Source organism: Bos taurus, chromosome 22 (assembly GCF_002263795.3).
Source record: "Bos taurus isolate L1 Dominette 01449 registration number 42190680 breed Hereford chromosome 22, ARS-UCD2.0, whole genome shotgun sequence".
Lineage (NCBI taxonomy): Eukaryota > Metazoa > Chordata > Mammalia > Artiodactyla > Bovidae > Bos > Bos taurus.
The window spans coordinates 28,736,485-28,756,598 of record NC_037349.1 but is presented as its reverse complement, the minus strand read 5'-3'; the positions used below and the strand labels follow the sequence as shown (position 1 = coordinate 28,756,598).

Genomic DNA, 20,114 nt, shown 5'->3' with positions numbered 1-20,114 from the left:
TCCAACACAAAGATGTGTTTCTTTTTTGCTTCTTGAGATGTCTTTTCCTCTCTTCTGTTTCCATCTTCTCCTTTAACTCTCTTTAACCCTATCCTAATTATCACTAACATCATTTACCGAAGATCCCCCCTTTGGAATTCAGTTCTGCTGAAATCTACATGGCTTTTTTTTGCTTTTGCTTCTGTTCTGCCCTTTCCCTTTGTAACCAGCAATGGGGAGTCCCACAGTTGGCCACTCAAAAGCCAATAGGAAAGTTTGCTTTATTTTGGATGCCAGCAATGGTGGGCTGGGGGGAGGGGGAGGCTTTTATAGACAGAGAGGCGGGGGCGTGCAGAAACTGCACAGTCTGGTCTGACAGTCATCATGAAATTGGTGATCAGTGGTCTGACCAGTATCACCTTGATTGTTTGAAGTACAGTTTATCTTTAGTTTTCCGGTCTGTTCCCATTTCCTTGAGGCCATCTCTAAGAACTGTGGCAGCGGATGTCATGGCTACGGTCTGGTCATCATGTAGTTAACTTCTCCCACCTGGTGGAGGTTTCAGTGTCTGGAAGACAGCTCACAGGATATAGCTCAAAATATTATCTATAGGCCTTGAGAAGGAACTAAAGATCCTTAATTATGCCTAATGACGAAACGATTATTTCATCTCATCGGACTGTTTTCCTTTGTTTCTGCATTTTCTCACTTCTCAGATTAAACTTATTCTTTAGCTAAACTCTTTTCACAGACAGAAGGCAGGCAGAGGTCACAGGGGGCAAGAACCATAGTTTCCTGCTCCATTTAGCCTCCTTCAGCTCCCTTTCGATTCCTTCAGTTCTTAGGGTCTTTTTAAAATCCTGGAGCGGTAAGGAAATGGGATATTATACATATTTAGCAACTTAGCTGCCCCATTAACAGAGACTTGGAGGGTGATACACTGGACCACACCAGCAAAAGAATGATATTCAGCACAGTAGGTGTTGTGTTGGTTTTCTCTTCAGGAACGTGGTTCTTTTATTCTTCAGCTATTCACAGACCTTCTCATTTCTCAGGACCTCTCCTTTTTTCTGCAATCAGCCTTGAAGGATATTTAAAGTTACAATGGTTTTGAGACAGCTCAGTGATTGAAGTCATTACTTTGGGTAAATATTTATTGCTGCCTAATATGTCTACTAGACATTACACTAGGCCCACAAACTTTAGAAGTTCACTAGACCTAGAAGGTCCCTGCCCTCATGGAACTTCTATTCTAATTGGGGAAGGCAAGCAACAGATGAGAAAATAATTTGGTTGTGGACAGAGGTAGTATAGTGGGGTGATGGAGAGGCTGGAAGGCAAGAGGAAGGAGGCTCTTGGGTAAGCATTTCTGAGGAGGCCACACCTGAGCTTATACCTGCAGGCTGAGTTGGAGCTGGGCATTCAAAAATGGTAAGTGGAAAGCTCTGCCTCACATGTGGCAATCTGTTGGTAGCACTTTGCTCACAGGCTTGGGATGACATTTATCCTAAATCACAGATGCTCCCTAGAGCTTAATCTCGAGAGCCAAGGAAAGGGAGAGAAATGTGAAGTTACTGTTAACTGATTTATATCAACAGATATGATTTGGGGGCATCATTAATTTCACACTAATCACAGTTTTGATACTTTAGGCAATTGTCTAAAACAAGAGCTCACAAACCTTGAAACTAACTAAAGCATCAGAGCTGCACATGTATTTCATAAACTATAGATGCACTGTTTTTCAGCAGATTTGAGCACCTTATCTCCTTCACCTTGGGTGCTTTGAATTTAGGGAATAAAGTGAGAGAGATCATTAGAGAGATCAAAAGATGATTCCTGGGAATTCCTTGGCTGTCCAGTGGTTAGGGCTCTGTGGCCCAGGTTCCATCCCTCATAAGGGATCTAGGATCGCACAAGCCATGCTGCACGGCCAAAAACAAACAAAGCACAACAAACCAAAAAACAAAAAAATCCTTTTCCAAAAGATAATTCCTTTGTTAAATGGGATAGTTTCTACTTTATGTTTTCTTTTTGAACATGGGGGACTTATGTGTTAGTTTCTAACTAAGCAAAGGTGTAAGTGTGTCTCTGACAGTGGAAACTCTGGCTATATATAGGCAGGAAGAGAAGTGGAAGTTTTTGGCTTCCTATTAAGTCTGTTTTGCTCCCTACCCTGTGTTGACTTTGACAGTAATTGAGCCATAATGAAAAGCTGAAGCTCTTAAAGCCAGAGTTGTGCTAGGAGGTGAAAGATCACCACTGATAAGAACTCGGTGCCCTGTAGGGTCAGAGTATGTCTATCTTTTAGGGACCATGGTTCATGAGTAACGAAAGTGCAGTGAAAACTCTTGAAGAGGTTTAAAGATGAAAGTGGTATCATCTAATATGTTTTTTAAAAAGCCCTCTGGATCTTTCATAATGATATGAGGCTCAATCCATCAGGAGCATCAGATCAGATCAGATCAGTCGCTCAGTCGTGTCCGACTCTTTGCGACCCCATGAATCGCAGCACGCCAGGCCTCCCTGTCCCTCACCAACTGCCGGAGTTCACTCAGACTCACGTCCATTGAGTCAGTGATGCCATCCAGCCATCTCATCCTCTGTCGTCCCCTTCTGCTCCTGCCCCCAATCCCTCCCAGCATCAGAGTCTTTTCCAATGAGTCTGCTCTTCGCATGAGGTGGCCAAAGTACTGGAGTTTCAGCTTTAGCATCATTCCTTCCAAAGAAATCCCAGGGCTGATCTCCTTTAGAATGGACTGGTTGGATCTCCTTGCAGTCCAAGGGACTCTCAAGAGTCTTCTCCAACACCACAGTTCAAAAGCATCAATTCTTCGGTGCTCAGTCTTCTTCACAGTCCAACTCTCACATCCATACATGACCACAGGAAAAACCATAGCCTTGACTAGACGAACCTTTGTTGGCAAAGTAATCTCTCTGCTTTTCAATATGCTGTCTAGGTTGGTCATAAGTTTTCTTCCAAGGAGTAAGCGTCTTTTAATTTCATGGCTGCAGTCACCATCTGTTGTGATTTTGGAGCCCAGAAAAATAAAGTCTGACACTGTTTCCACTGTTTCCCCATCTATTTCCCATGAAGTGGTGGGACCGGATGCCATGATCTTCGTTTTCTGAATGTTAAGCTTTAAGCCAACTTTTTCACTCTATACTTTCACTTCCACTCTAAATGAGTATGCACCTAAAAGCCTAATAACAGAGCTTCTAGCTGTAGAAAGCAAAACCATGCTTAGAGAAATGGAGAACTACACAAATCCACAGTTAGTGTGGGAGACTTCAGCACTCTTTGTTTTTGGTAATTGTTTGTTAGTGTGAAAATTAACAATGGCTCCCAGATCATATCTGTTGACGTAAATGAACTTGCAGTAATTTCATATTTCTCCTCTCTTTGTGTCTGAAGATAGAACTCCGTAGAGCTCCTGTGGTTAAAATAAGTAAACAGAAAATCAGTTAGGACCTAGAAATCCTTGACAACACTATCAACCAGCTGACCTAATCAGTAGCTATAGAATTTATAGAATGCTCCACCCAACAACTGCAGGATAAACATTCAGCATTCACCAAATGCTGGGCCATAAAACAAGTCTCAGTGAAAGGGACAGGATTGAAATCATGCAGAGTATGCTCCCTGAGTATAAGGAAGTTAAATTAGAAACAAACAGTAAAAAGGTACCTGGAAAATCCCAAATATTTGGAAATTAGCACCTCCCCCCCCCCCCGCCTTGTAGATAACCCATGGGTCCAAGAAGAAATGACACTGGAGTTTAAAAAATTGTTCTGGCTACTCTGTTAGGAATAGATTGGAGGAGGAATGCCAGTGAATGGACCTTTCCAGAATTCTAGGAGAGCTATAATGGTGCCTTGGACTGAGGGTGAGGCAGCGGAAAGAAAGACAGATGGGCAAATTCAGGTGTATTTTGGAGGAAGAGTGCATGAGAGTTGCTGAGGATTGGATGTGAACGATGAGGGTAGGAGAGGAAGCTGCTGCTGCTGCTGCTGCTGCTAAGTCGCTTGAGTCGTGTCTGACTCTGTGCAACCCCATAGACGGCAGCCCACCAGGCTCCCCCGTCCCTGGGGTTCTCCAGGCAAGAACACTGGAGTGGGTTGCCATTTCCTTCTCCAATGCGTGAAAGTGAAAAGTGAAAGTGAAGTCACTCAGTCGTGTCTGACTCTTAGCGACTCCATGAACTGCAGCCTACTGGGCTCCTCTGTCCATGGGATTTTCCAGGCAAGAGTACTAGAGTGGGGTGCCATTGCCTTGGTTCAAATTATTTCACATCTCCCCATTGCTCTCAGGGTCAAGTTCAAATTTGTCTGCGTAGGCCCTGATCAGGCCCCTGCCCACTTGACCAGCCTAATCTCTCCCCACCCCTGGCTCCTGGCTCTCCTGCTTTAAGCTTCAGGCCCATCAGCCAACTTGCCTATGTGTTGTTCTCTCCTGGTTACTGGGTCTTTTCACATGCTGTTCTATTTAACACTCTTTGCCCTGTTCTTCACTACTAATCTCTTGGCTTAGATGTCACTTCATCTGGTAAGCCTTCCCTGTTTTCACTCCAAACTGGTTTAGGGGGACCTTATTTGTGCTTCTGTGCTACACCTACCATTAGCACATCTTTCTTTGCTTTATCTGCCTTCCCAACTAAACTTCCTTGAGAACAGATAATATGCCTCATTCTTTTACTACTACTGCTACTGCTGCTACTGCTACCACTATGGCAGCCAGTTACTGGGCTGTGAGTCAAGGAACTAGCCCTCCTGAGAGTGAGACAGTAAGACTATCACACAGCATTTAAGTCCGCATTGTGTGTGTGCCAGGGGCTTCACATGCATTATCTCATTTAATCATCCCAACAACACTCTAAAGTGAGTGACTGATCCCACCTACAAGATAAGGAAAATAAGGCTTAGAAGGCTCAAACCAGCTTGCCCAAGACCACAGTTAGTAGTAGAAACAGAATCTGAACACAAGTAATTAGATTTCAAAGCCAAAACTTCCTGCCACAGAGTTGTGCTGTCAAAGTCAGAGTAAGGTTGGAGCAAATAATGAACTTGAATGAGAGCCAGTGGCCCCTGATAATCTTGCTGCCCATAGCCAGCCTTTGATCCTTAGCACAGAGAGCCAGCAGGGTTCCCCGAGGCAGCTGCCCAGGTTGGGATGATGAATGGAACCAGAGCAGCTTTGTATACAAATAGCTATTGTCTGTGCCTATGCCTCTTTTTGCCCTTCTCTTAGAAACCAAAGGCCTCATTTCTAGTGCTAATTTCCATAAGAGAATTAGAATGGCTGATTTTATACCCTTTCGTATTCCTCTGACCATTAAAACGTGGCCACAGTGATCCTCTTCAAATTAATACCACCAATAATTGCTGCAGAATTAGCCTCAGGAGACGCAGTGTTATAGAAGGAGTTGGGTTTTTCTCCTGTTTTGTTTTTGTTTTTTTTTTTCTCAGATAAAGAGTAAAGAGACCTTTGTGCTCTTGTTTTCAGTCAAAGTAATAAGTGGATTCTGTTAGAAAGGTTCAAAAACTTCCATTTTTTTCTCTACTAGACTTTGCCTGTATAAAAAACACTTTATGGTCAACACATGCTTTGAAGTACTGTGGCCACTGATGCAAATGGTAACTAACTACATTTGAAGTTTTTGAGAAATGGAATATTTCCTGCCATATCAGTAAGCAAGGATGTCAGAGTCATCAGCCATTCCAGCCCTCCAAATGTGAATTTCTGAGCTCTATGGGCATTCAGGAGGAGAAGGCAATGGCACCCCACTCCAGTACTCTTGTCTGGAAAATCCCATGGACGGAGGAGCCTGGTGGGCCACAGTCCATGGGGTCACTAGGAGTCAGACACGACTGAGCAACTTCACTTTCACTTTTCACTTTCATGCATTGGAGAAGGAAATGGCAACCCACTCCAGTGTTCTTGCCTGGAGAATCCCAGGGATGGAGGAGCCTGATGGGCTGCCATCTATGGGGTCACACAGAGTCGGACACGACTGAAGCAACTTAGCAGCAGCAGCAGCAGCATGGGCATTCAGGAAGGAGAGTACCTGAGAGATTAGGCAACCCTCAGGTTGCAACCACTCCCTAAGGTGAGCACTGAGGATCTCAGAATGGGAAAAACTCAGGATACTGGCCCCAGATAACTGAGATGCATATGAAAGGAATGATTTCAGTGAGCCAGACTCTTGCATCTTCCTATGCCTAGAGAATCCCATGGACGGAGAAGCCTGGTAGGCTGCAGTCCATGGGGTCACACAGAGTTGGACGCGACTGAAGCAACTTAGTAGCAGCAGCAGCAGCAGCATACATAGAAAAGCGCTAAATTCCTTAACTTGAGATACTTGGTTTTCTTTAAATCACAAAAATTCTTTTGATATTCAAACCGCATGGCCTTTGTTGCAAACTTCTGTATAACCTGGTTCCTTCCTGCCCACCCCACCCTCACCCGCCCCCGCCCCGTTGCATCCTCCCACCTTCTCTGAAGCAGTTCTCTCAGGGCTACTTGAGATGCTACCTCCTGGGCTTCAGTCCTAGAAATTTCTGCCGAATAAAACATAACTCTCAACTTTTAGGTTGCGAGTTTTTTTTTTAAGTCAACATTTTCAGAGAAAAAGCACAGAGACTTCTTATAGTAGCAGTGTGGCTATTTATTTATTTATTGAGTTTTTATTTTGTATTGGGGTATAATTGATTGTTAACAAGATAACTTCTGGTGAACGGTGAAGGGACTCAGCCATACATATACATGTATGCATTCTCCCCCCGAACTGCCTTCCATCCAGGCTGTGTGGCTATTTATTGAGTACTTACTGTGTACCAAGTTCCTTGTGTCTTTTACTCACTGGATGATTGTGACAGTCCGGGGACAGGGGTGGTAGTGGTAGAGGTCTTGCTTTCTGCTTTTTACAGATGGGGAACTGGGGCCTGGAAAGACCAAGGAATTCATCCAGAGCCACAGGGCTCATGATGCCAGGATTTGAACTCAGGAAAGCCAGAGTCAAGATTCCTAAGGACTATCCGCTGTGCTGTCCCTGAGATGTATCATTAGTCTACTTTTAGATGTCTATTTTGAAATATGATCTGTATACCCAAAAGAGCCCACCAAAGTGTTGTACACTTGAATTAAGATGAGGGTTTTTTTTTTTTCATTGTGACCTTGTTTATGATAACAAAAGCTTGAGAAGAATCTAAATGTTCTATTTAGATGATTAAAAAAATTATGGTAGATCCACACAATAGAACGCTATACATAAAAATAAGTAGATAAAATCTCTGTGTACTGAATGGAAAGCCCTCCTACATGTATTGTTTTGGTTAATAAAAAGGCAAGCAACAATGTCATGTGGCAGCCTGGGTGGGTGGAGAGTTTGAGGAGGAATGGAGACATGTACATGTATGGCTGAGTCCCTTTGATGTTCACCTGCAACGGTCACAGCTGTTGTTAACTGGCTATACCCCGATACAAAATAAAAAGAAAGCAAGAAGACTGGAGACATTGTTTGTGCTCTGCTACCATTTGTAGTGTAAAAGGAAATTGTATCTGCACAGCTATGTAATTTTTCAGTCGGTAGTATTTATGTTGAAAAAGAAAAAAACATGAAACTAATTTTAATAACATTTTAATTCAGTATATCCAAAATTTTATCATTTCAACCTATAATCATTATAAAATCATAATGAGATGTTTGACATGCTTTTTAATGTCCTTAATATGTCTTTAAAATCTCTTGTATATCTATCACTGAATATCTCAGTTCAGTTTTTTTTTAAATTCTATAATTTAATGGCACCCCACTCCAGTACTCTTGCCTGGAAAATCCCATGGATGGAGGAGCCTGGTGGGCTGCAGTCCATGGGGTCGCTAAGAGTCGGACACGACTGAGTGACTTCACTTTGACTTTTCACTTTCATGCATTGGAGAAGGAAATGGCAACCCACTTCAGTGTTCTTGCCTGGAGAATCCCAGGGACGGGGGAGCCTGGTGAGCTGCCGTCTATGGGGTCACACAGAGTCAGACACGACTCAAGCGACTTAGCAGCAGCAGCAGCAGCAGTATTGTTACTAACAGAACTTTTCCTGGGATAAGTGCTGGAATTCTCAGCAATGATTAATGTATTTACAAAGTATTTAACAAGGTTACATGTTATTTTTTTAATTTGGATAATCTGTTGTGACATGGTAGATGATCATTGTTTTTTATTTCATTTTATTGACATGTAAATTCTATTCCTCTACTACATGAGGAAGGAAAGATAAATGTTACAACTAATCATGTAAGTTTTAAAATTATTCAAAACTGAAATCTCTATGATGGTGTGTCATATGGTGCCCATGTTCATCAATTTTAAATATTAGGATCTCAGTGGAATGTCTTAACTTGCCAAGAAAATACCATAACTGGGTGACTTGAACCACAGAAATGTATTTTCTTATAGTTCTAGAAGCTGGAAGTCTGAGATCAGGGTGAGAACCCTCTCTCTGGCATGCAGACTGCTGCCCTTCTCACTATGTTCTCACATGGCAGAAAGAGAGCGAGCGAGAGTGAGATTGAGTGCAAGAGCAAGTGAGCAAGAGAGAGACACAAGCTGTCTGACGTCTCTTTTAATGAGGACACGGATCCTGTCTTGCTGGAGAAGGAAATGGCAACCCACTCCAGTATTCTTGCCTGGAGAATCCCATAGAGAAGCCTGGTGGCATGATTGAGCACGCACACACACACATCCCATCTTGAAGGTTCTACCCTCAGGACCTCAAGTAACTGTAATTACCTCCCAAAGACCCCCATCTCTAAATACCATCACATTGAGTGTTAGAGCTTCAACATATGCATTTTAGAAAGACTCTTTCAGGCCATAACAAGTGTTGTTATGGTTTTAGGATGATGATCCTTCTTTGGTTAAGCTATCTCTAAATTTGGCGGGACAATAACAAAACAAGGTAAATAACCCCATTACTATAATAACAATGGCTCTGAAGTCTCAGACCCCAGGGCACAATTCTGGTAAGCAAATAAGCATTTAGCAAAGGAGAACTTATTTACTTAAGGTGGCTGACTTGAATGATCTACAACAGAGGTGGACAAACCAGAGCCCTTGAGTCAAGAACGTCTTTTATGTTTCAAATGGTTGACAAAAGACATAAGAAGAAGGTTTTGTGACATCTAAAGATTATATGTAATTTGAATTTAAGTGTTCCCAAGTAAAGTATTACTGGAATCACCCATGCCCATTTGTTTATATATTGTCCATGGCTGCTTTTATCCTACAACAGAGTTGAGAAGCTGCAACAGAGCCTAAAATATTATTCCCTAGCCATGTAGAGAAAAGCATTTGCCAGTCCCTGCAGACAAAGCTGGCCAATGACTTGCTTTGCCTATTCCCAAGTCTAAACCTTAGTTGAAAATATCATTTCAAAAAGATGCAGAGCCATACCCACCAACAGTGGAAGAAATGGATCCAGAGACAGAGGATTTACCCTAAAGCCTGGCATGAACTAGCCTAGTTGTCCAGCTTCAAGTGTTCTAATGCCTGCCCTAGATTTTCCAAGAAAAAACTAAAAGAGAAAGACAGATGGCCTTACTGGAGGATGGAAGAAGAAGAAGAAAGTAGTCATTTGCTGATATTTTCACTCCCTGGGAAGTTTAACCCTTACCAAATATAGTTAAGGGTCCTGGAACTGCACCAATCCGGTTCAAGATTGATCTTTCTTTGAGCGTCTACGCTTTGATTGACACTTCTCCCTGAAGTCCAAGGAGAAGAAAGGAATGGGAGCTAAGAGTGATACCCTTTGTAGGATTAGCGTTCATCAATGAAATCTGTGTCAATGTTGACCTCTCGGGCCACTTCCTTTGTTTCTGACTTGTCATGTTTTCCCTCCTCACCCAATACATACAAAGGTAATTTTAAGGGACGTGGACTCCCTTCTCTACGTGGACACCGATGTTCTCTTTCTGAGACCTGTTGATGACATCTGGAAGCTTCTGAGGCAATTTAATTCCACGCAGCTTGCAGCCATGGCCCCCGAGCATGAAATCCCCAAGATTGGCTGGTACAGCCGCTTTGCCCGGCATCCTTTCTATGGCTCCGCGGGGGTTAACTCAGGAGTCATGCTAATGAATTTAACTCGGATAAGAAGTGCCCAGTTCAAGGTAAGAAAGTAGTTTATATTTCCTTTTTTAAACATCAAGGCTTTGTCTTTTCAGCGTGATGTTCCTGGAGTGTCAGTGTATTGACTTTAGAAGTAAATGGCTTGTAGAAAAAGCCAGGGAAGAGAAAGGCATTTGGAAAGTTACAGAATATTTGTTGGTTTAGGAAAATCCCAGGTGATTATGGAATTTAAAGCTCTTCAACAGAGTTACTATTCGGGAACATTATGTTGCATTTCTGAATTCCATCTTTAAACCCTGTGTGTATCTCAGCCTTCCAAAACTTTGGAGAACTTCTTGGAATTACCCTAGGGATAAATTTACACAAATATACAGAGATAAATGAAGAAGGCCTCAGCTTTTATCTTGGCAAAGAACTGGAAGAACCTAAGTGAACATCAATAGAGAACAAGTCAAAAAGAATTATCCTCCTACTAAAAAGGATTAGGTCAAATCTATAAGTAAGATAAGCAAGATTTCTAAAAAAACATTAAGTGAAAAAATTTAAATGCAACAAAACATGGTACCATAGGGTGTGATTCCTTTTATGCCTTAGAAATTTCCAGAAGAATACCTAAGAAACTGGCCATTAATTGTGGCTCCATCTAGACAAAGTGGGAATGGGAATTGTAGGAAGCAGAAGGAAAAATATCTTTACTTTTTACATCTTTGTGTGCTGTCTGAATATTTAGTGTGAGTACGTTGCTTTTGTCTTAAAAATAAATAATTGTTGTGAGATAAGGAAAAGGTATTTTTCCTTAAGATACCTTAATTATGGTATCTGTATTTTGTTCCTTCACTTCAGAGGCAAGAATTCAGTGTAACAAAGAAGGGTTTGATCCAGGGCCTGCTTTTCTGAGAAGCCATAGGCCTGCTTCTAGTTCCGGGTCCGTCTGCCATCCGTGTGTACGCCTGCAGTCTCCAGTCCTAATTCTGCTTTGTCCTATGCCTTGAGGCCAGCAGGACGCTTCCTCTGTTGATGTCATTTTCACTCTGGGGGGCAGAGAGTACAGGGCAGAACTCGTCCCTGTACACCGATACTCAGCAGATCAGATGTATTTGCCATACCGTAGCCACTGTGATGGTTTTGTCTTTTCCAGAACAGCATGATTTCAACAGGCTTGGCTTGGGAGGACATGTTGTACCCTCTCTACCAGAAGTACAAGAATGCCATCACATGGGGAGACCAGGACTTATTAAATATTATTTTTTACTTCAACCCAGGTAGGTTCTCTTTTGAGAATGTGGTTCATGGAAGAGTTCGCCCACCTCACCCCACAGAACACATTCCAGCCTGGGCTGTGTTGGCGGAGCCTGAATTGTGCCTGTGTCCCCTGCAAAGGGGGCCTTTTCATCCGCCCTTGGGGTCTCACGTGGGCCGTCCTCTCGCTGCCAACACAAAAGGTCAAATGTTGAAACCTCCAACACTGGGCTCCATTTTTCAAAAATATCTTTTGGGTTTTTCCATGCCATGCTTTGAAGAAGTACAGGCAAAATAAGTAAGTGGCACAGACCTAAATGAAAACATTATAATCTAAGCGCAAGGCCCTCCATAGCCTGAACAATTGCTAGATTGAAGAGACTTGATTCTTGGGATGCTGACAGTGAAGGGACTTGTTCAGGGTTAAAACAATGTAGAAGAGGGACCAAGAATACATATCCCTCTTTCTTTCCACCTGGAGCAAAGAAATTTTTCAAGTCAGTGATTTGGTGGACTTGGGGAAGGAAGGGGGATGTAAGTTTCTGGTCTGTGTTTTTATATTGACGCCTAAAGCTGAACATTTCCTTCTTTTCTTTCATCTTTACTACACTCTTACTTAATGTGATTGAAATCGAAACCATGTTTTCTCTTTGAGAAAGATCTCTGGGGAAAAAAAATCACTTCTCACCATAACCTACTTAGGACTCTCCTTGGTCTTTAAAAATCTTGAAATAGAGAATTTCCTGGTGGTCCAGTGGTTAAGACTTGGGCTTTCACCACCCTGAACCAGGGTTTGATCCCCATTCGGAAACTAAGGTCCCATAAGCCATGCGATGTGACCAAAAAACAAAAAAAAAATCCTGAAATAGAGGCTCCTGTTTTCTAAGACTTCTGTCTCTGTATGTACCTGTATTTGGTTTTTTATAAAATTCTGAAATAAAGCCTAATCTCATATGTCTTTGAATCAAAAAGGAGCAAATCCTGGAAAAGAGAAAAAGCAGGTTGATACATAATGGACTTCATTTCTGGGAAAGATTCCCGATACTAACTCTTGTGATGAAGGGGGTGTGTTGGCTGTTGGTTTGTGGTGTGTTTTAATCCATTTCACTCTGATGGCAACAGGGACTTGAAAGTCAGCCCCTCCTCCTTTTTCTTCTTAAGCAGATTCCATCTTTTTTTTTTTCTAGGTCTAGTTATAGTGAGTAGGACTCTTGGCTACAAATAAAAGGCCCCTGGAGTTAGTCTAAACACAAAGGATACTTTTTTTAATAAGCAAACTGGTGTTCTGTAGAAACCTAGAGCAGGAAGACCTGAAACAGGCAAGGGAAAAGGCTGAGCAGCCCAGGCAGGACTTCCCTTCTCCCACTGAGGCTGTGCATTCCTCTCTTCGAAGGTTCTCATTCTGTGCTCATAGCACAGTACCACAGTTTCACACTCCAGGTCCAGCCACAAGGAAAGACTAACTTCATCCCACTTCCAAATTCCTGGCGGGGAGGAAGCAGATGTTGGCAGCATGTTGGCCAGGAGCCTGAAGCTAAGGAATAACGACTGATGTTGATTATTTACTGCGTGTCAGGTGTAGTTCTGAGCATTTTCTTATTTAATTTTCATAGGAACTATGATAGAACCCCCATTTTACAGACAATGGTACCAAATGAAAGAGAGTTAAATAATTTGTGGCGTAAGCTAATGAATGCCAGAGCAGGGGTACAAGCCCAGGCCTTTCCAACTCCAGCCCCATGCCTTTAGGGGGAGGGGAAGGTCCCCTAGTTGAGGGGGGGTGTCTAAAGAGCTGTGCAGTTTTCCCCAAATGTGTCTCTCTCCTGCATTCTTTTGTCCTGTATTTCAGGGGTCCCCAGTCTCTAGGATCTAATGCCTGATGTTCTCAGGTGGAGCTGATGTAATAATAATGGAAATAAAGTGCACAATAAGTGTAATGTGCCTGAATCATCCCAAAACCACACCCCCGCAAGCCTGGTCCATGGAAGAATTGTCTTCCACAAAACTGGTCTCTGGTGCCAAAAAGGTTGGGGACCACTGCTTTATTGCATTTTCCCTCTCTGTTGTGTGGCTTAAACTCTCTTCCATAGCCTATCTGTCCATATTCCCAAACTGAGGAATTCAAAAGATCTGCGCAGTTGCCTCCCCAGATATCTTCTTAGCCTGTTGCAGAGTATTTGAGGATATGATCAGTGAGTAAATAATCCTCAAAGGTGGTCACAAGCAGCTCTGCCATTAGACCAAGACCCTTGTCTTTAATTAATCTGAAAACCAGCTGAATTTAATGGTGCCCCACTGCCCATCTTAGATCCATTGAGTACAGGATTTTATAAAATAATTAGGAAGTTGTTCTGAATCCTGAGTCTGAGCAGTAGCAAGTAAATAACTGAGTTTCCTAACTTTAGGTCAATAAGTATTAGGTGTCTCTTTGAGCGTTCTTTTGTATGGCTTGCCTTTGATCTTTCATGCTTTATTCAGATCCTTTATCAAACATGAGCTGTTTGACCTGAAATCCAGTGATATCCATCATATTAAAGGTTTTTCTTTGTTTATATTGATTGGAAGCACTTTCTATAAACCAGAACAAACAGTATTTGAAGAGAAAAAAAAAAAGGTGTTACCTTTATCCCGGAAAGGAGAGAGGAAGAGAAAATTGGCCATGACTCAGGAAATAAACATGCTTATTGTTATGATTCTCTGGGTTGCTATGGGTGAAGCAATACACACAAAACCTGAGCCCATATCTAGAATATTTTCATTCTTATAGTTTTCTGTAGCCAATCATATCACTAAAACAGGTCTACAAGTCATTAGCTTAAAAATGTTTTGAAACTCTTGCTATAGTTAGATAGTAAATGCCTGTGGGTGTGTAATTGTCATGCTGAGTACTGAACTGACTCACAAGGCGACAGCTGAAGCCCATGGGAGATACACAGGTAACTCATCCCATGGGACTTTTCCTGGCAGTGAGCCGAGGCAGTTTCATCAAGAAATGGAAGACTGAACTCACATCTTTATAGGTGAATTTGAGTCAAGAGCAGAGTTCTGTAGAAAGGGTAAATTTGACAAGAGCTCACAGAGAACCCTATTTAGAAAGATGTGCTTAGATTCAAATATACTTAGGTTTCAGGGAATAAAATTCTACTCAGACCAACTAAGTAGGGGTCCAGGTGCCAGTCCCATGAACACATGGGTCAAATCATACCATACTTCATGAGAACCATCTCTGGGCAGCTGCTCAGGACCAAAGCTGATTTCTTCATCCCTCAGAGGCCTCGGGATATCTGTCTTATTGCTTCTGCTCATCTGATTCCATTCCATCTCTCCAGCAATATTCTTTGCTTGTACATGGCCCAACATCAGGTCAACAGAACCTTACAAGTCCATACCAGTGATAATAGGGTTTTTTGTTTTTTTTTTTTCTTTTTTATGTCTTAGATTCTTGAAGGAGAGAAAGACAGAGAGGGAGATTGTTCTGGTCCAGCCTATCAGCTGATTCTCAGCCAGCTCTAAACCAGTTTTATTTTTTCGGATGAGGAGACTGCCCTTGTTCCGGTCATGAGGGGCCAGAGGAACAAGAACGTGCCTTTCTCCTCTCTCAAACATGACTACCTGGATCTGTCCCTTCTTCAGAAACAGTTTCTAGAACAGTGCGTGTGGGCAGGAGAGGAAATGAAACCAGCTAAGTACAGATGACAAGGCAGGACATCCCACCACAGTAGAAGTGGTAGGGTTCTGTCCCGGAAGAGAGAGAGGAGCTGAAACACAAGGGGAGTATGTACGTAGATCGTCCATGAGTTGAATCTGATACAAAGGAGTCAGGAGGATTTTCTGGGGCCACAGGGAGCAAGACACCCAGTCACATGGAACAAGCTTCTTCAGAAGCCCAGTCAGGCCTTGTTCTCTCATCCTGTCTGGGTCACTGGGGTTTATTTAGCACCTGGTGGACAGCCACACTATTTACTCACCCACCAAAAACACCCAACAGCTGGCAGTTATGCGTGTGTTTTGGAGTGGACAGGCCCGGTTATTTGGTTTTAGGCCTGTCCTGGAAACTGATAACAGATCATTGTCTGGGAAGTTCATGAACTCTGATCTGAAGTGCAAGAATGAAGATTGTTGGGTCCTTGTGAGAGAGCGTTGTGTCTACTTTGTCTTCATCAAGTGATTGCAGTGCGAGTCTTAGCACCTTAAATGGCGCTTCAAAGACCAAATGGAGTTGGTCTTCAGAGGTGTATTGACTGGTTGGAGGAATGGGATTAATAGACTGAAGTGAAAGAGGGAAGGAAATCAAAGAGAAAGAGCACAGTCAGGAATGTGAAAGGAAGGGATGGTGGGAAGAGAAAGGAGAGGAAGAAAGCAGAGAAAGGGGAGAGATACAGAGGCTAGAGGAAGGTGTAAGCTTTTGTTCTCCCATTCAGCAGCTATCTTTTGAGTACCTACTGGGTGCCAGCCCCAGGGCTAGGCAGTGGGCGTATGGCAGCAAACAGAGGGCACAGAGTTCCTCTTTTTACGAAACCTACCTTTTATTGGAGAAGGCAATGGCGCCCCACTCCAGTACTCTTGCCTGGAAAATCCCATGGACGGAGGAGCCTGATGGGCTACAGTCCATGGGGTCGCTAAGAGTCGGACACGACTGAGTGACTTCACTTTGACTTTTCACTTTCATGCATTGGAGAAGGAAATGGCAACCCACTCCAGTATTCTTGCCTGGAGAATCCCAGGGACGGGGGAGCCTGGTGGGCTGCCGTCTATGGGATTGCACAGAGTTGGACACAACTGAAGTGACTTAGCAGCAGCAGCAGCAGCAACCTTTTATTGGGAGAGATTGATTTGCACAGAATAGAAACGAGTCATTCAGAATCACCAACTGTGATCAGTACTGTGAAGGAAACAAGTGTGGGGTTGAGTGAGCTACTGTCAGGGCTGGAGAGAAAGGGTTGCTTCTTCAGATTGTGTGATCAAAGGTGACTTCATGGAGGAACGAATTGCCCTTTTCTCGAACAATGTGCATTTTGGAAGAAGGAAGAAGAGGAGGCTGGGAAAGCTTAGTTTCAGAATAAGACATTAAAAAACAAAACAACAAATTGCTCTGAGGAGTGCAAACAGCCTCCAATCTGTTGATAGAATATAGTAAGTAGCAAGCTTATTTCACCAGGAAGTTAAAAATGATCAAACTTTTCAATCATCTTAGAGACTCCAAGAGTAGGAAATGATCAGAAATTTAAGGAGTGATCAATTCACATAGTCCTTTACAAATAGTTAGAAGGCTGTGGAAATAAATGTAGACTCCTGAAGGGATCACTAAGGTGTTTTAATCTCATAAATAATCAATTAATGACCTGCTTTATCTATATATAATGGGGAGGAAAAATAGCAAAGACCCAGAGAGATTAGCTGGAAATTTTTTTTTAATAAATTGCAGCAGTTTAAAGCACTGGGGATTTGGAATTTAAAAACCATTCACTGTATTATTTCCTCTGCTGCTGCTGCTAAGTCGCTTCAGCCGTGTCTGACTCTGTGCGACCCCATAGACAGCAGCCCACCAGGCTCTGCCGTCCCTGGGATTCTCCAGGCAAGAATACTGGAGTGGGTTGCCATTTCCTCCTCCAATGCATGAAAGTGAAAATTGAAAGTGAAGTCGCTTAGTCGTGTCCGACTCGTAGCTACCCCATGGACTGCAGCCTACCAGGCTCCTCCGTCCATGGGATTTTCCAGGCAAGAGAACTGGAGTGGGGTGCCACTGCCTTCTCCGATTATTTCCTCAACAGTGGAAAAAAAAATAACTTGCACATTTCATGGTGCTGTCATTTTTTAAACATTAGGTTTTGACAGCTGTGATAATCTTGCTTAAACTAGATTCATTTCGGGATAGTTATTGATTATGTGCCAAATTACCGTGAGTAATCCATACGACATGTTCATCAGCTGATCTTAGAAGTTTACCATCTTCAACCCACCCCAGGATGCTGGTGTACCCCTTCTCCTCCTCCTTCACACATTAACTACTTGGAGGTTTCACAGTGTAACCCACATCAAATATATCTGTGAATAAAAAAGCACATCTGTTTTTTTTTTTTTTCAACTTTTTATTTTATACTGGAATATAGCTCATTATGGGCTTCTCGGGTGATGCTAATGATAAAGAATCCACCTGCCAATGCAGGAGACGTAAGAAACACTGGTTCGATCCATGGGTCGGAAACATCCCCTGGAGGAGGTCATGGCAGCCCATTGCAGTACTCTTGCCTGGAGAATCCCACGGACAGAGGATCCCAGTGGTCTACAGTCCATAGAGTCGAAAAAGAGTCGGACATGACTGAAGTGACTTCGTATGCATAGCTGATTAACAATGTTGTGATTGTTTAAGATGAACAGCTAAGGGACTCAGCCATACTCCCCCAAACTCCCCTCCCACCCAGGCCACACATCTGTTATTTTTGCCTGTGCACACTTGATTGCCCTTTCTTTTACTAACAGCACCCGGTTTTCTCAGGGGAATTTCTCAGGGAACTCTTTCCCCATCCCATGCAGTCTTAGAGCCTGCCCGGCCCTGACTTGCACTAAACCATCAGACCATCTCCTGGGAACCTGAGTCTGGGACTCCAAGAGCAGAATGTAGGCAAGGCTGGTTCATCCTGACAGCAGTGCTGAGAAGCTAACATTCATTAGTCTTGGATCCCGGGAGCTGCCCCACTTACTGCCCTGGTCCAGCTTTCTCTCTGATTTGAGGAGCTGTGCTGTGTGTGCTTAGCTGCTCAATCGTGTCCGCCCTTTGCAACCCCATGGACTGTAGCCCACCAGGCTCCTCTGTCCGTGGTGATTCTCCAGGCAAGAATACTGGAGTGGGTTGCCACACCCTCCTCCAGGGGATCTTCCCAACCTAGGGATTGAACCCAGGTCTCCTGAATTGCAAGTGGATCCTTTACCATCTGAGACACCAGGGAAACCATTTTTTTTTTTTTTTAATGAGCTATCTCCTCTCTTTCCAAAGGAAAAAAATTATTTTGCCTCACAAGTTAGAATTACAGTTGGTTACTTGCAACCTAATACATAGATTTATATTTCTTGACTATCTTAGGTCAAAGAAGTCTATTTATATGACAACGTTCCTACCATTAGCTTACCCTTTTGCAGAAATTGAGTTGCTCTGAAAAATTAAATGCCTTATCTTTTCTAAAACACACTCTGATGTCCCAACTCTTCACCATCATCAGGCTATTTTCTCCTCCTTAAAAGCTCTTCCAGGCTTCTATTTCTGTCAGAATCCTATCCTTACTATATGTCTGAGTTTAAATAAAGCTTTACTGAAATGCCTTCCTTTCTATGAACTCTGATAAAACGTGTTCATTTCTATACTATCTCCCTTACAAGAGAATAAATTCCCCAAGGGCAGAGGCAGCGCCTTATCACCCACTGACACCAGTGCCTTGCATTGTGGTGAACAAATCTGTGTTTCAATTCTGTTCTCAATGTGTTTTGCGTTTCTTTCCCTGGAACGTTCTGAAGGGAAGGTAAACAGGTTAATTGAATTCTGTCTGGGGCCAAATTTCACATGTGGCTTTCAATAGCTGGGATTCTTAGCTGGTCTTTAGGAGATCTACACAACCCTAAACTTGTAAGCAAATATTCTTCGTATATTTTTCCAAAGGCAGAATCTAAAGCCTTCATGAGATTCCCAGAGAGGTCTGCGACTCCTAAAAGGTTACAAAAGCCTGGCCACCTGCGGGTCTAGAGGCAATTGCTGAAAAACATTTACCAACCACGTACTATGTGTCAGGAACTATGCTAGGCTCGTTCCGTGTAAGTTATCTTGTTTTATCCTTCTAGCAGCCTAATGAGGTAGTACTTGTTATAGCAATAACAGTGTTAATAGTAATGACTGCAGCTCACATGACCGGTGTGCCTCCTATGTGCTGAGCACTGTTCCAAGTACTTCTAGACATGAACTCATTTAATACGCCCTCAAATCCTACAAGTGATATGTACAATTCTTCCCCCTTTCACAGATGATGAAGCTGAGGCCCAGAAAAAATTGTGTAATTTGCTTGAGTTCATGCAACTCATGGCAGAGTGCTGGTGTTCAGTCTTAACAGATTGACTCCAGAACTTGCTCTCAGCCTCTCTGCTGTTAGGTTGTGAGTGACACATGATAAGGGCTTCCCTGGTGGCTCAGTGGCAAAGAATCTGCCTGTCAATGCAGGAGACGAGGGTTCAATCCCTGGGTGGGGAAGATCCCCTGCAGAAGGATGTGGCAACCCACTCTAGTTTTCTGGTCTGGGAAATCCCACGGACCGAGGAGTTTGGAGGGATACAGTCCCTGGGGTTGCAAAAGAGTCAGACACGACTTAGCAACTAAACAAGTGCTCCTAAACTGAAGTCAAGCTTTTCAGCAAATCACCCAAGGTTTTAGAGCTAGAAGATGGTAGAAGTCCATTTTGAACCTACTGAATGTATGAATCTGTCTCACTTCAAATCCTTTTGGAAGTTTCAGAAGGGTAGATTTTAATTCTTCACTAAATGTTTAATAGAATTCGCCTATGAAGCCATCTAGTCCCGGACTTTGTTGGAAGATTGTTAATCACAGTTTGCATTTCACTACTTGGGATTGGTCTGTTCATATTTCCTATTTCTTTCTGGTTCAGTCCTAGAAGGTTGTACCTTTCTGAGAATTTCTCCGTTTCTTCTAGGTTGTCCATTTTATTGACATACAGTTGCTCATAGTAGTTGCTTATGATCCTTTGTATTTCTGTGGTGTTCATTGCAACGTCT

At 42.9% G+C, this 20,114-nt stretch overlaps 1 protein-coding gene across 1 annotated transcript in view; it reads left to right on the top strand.

Annotated features, from left to right (window-relative positions):
* GXYLT2 (glucoside xylosyltransferase 2) overlaps window positions 1–20,114 on the top strand; it is an 85,477-nt gene that overhangs the window by 52,349 nt on the left and 13,014 nt on the right. The window contains exons 4-5 of the mRNA XM_024983343.2: window positions 9,893–10,144; window positions 11,242–11,365. Of these exons, the coding sequence (XP_024839111.1) occupies window positions 9,893–10,144; window positions 11,242–11,365 (376 nt within the window). The remainder of the gene's footprint in view (window positions 1–9,892; window positions 10,145–11,241; window positions 11,366–20,114) is intronic.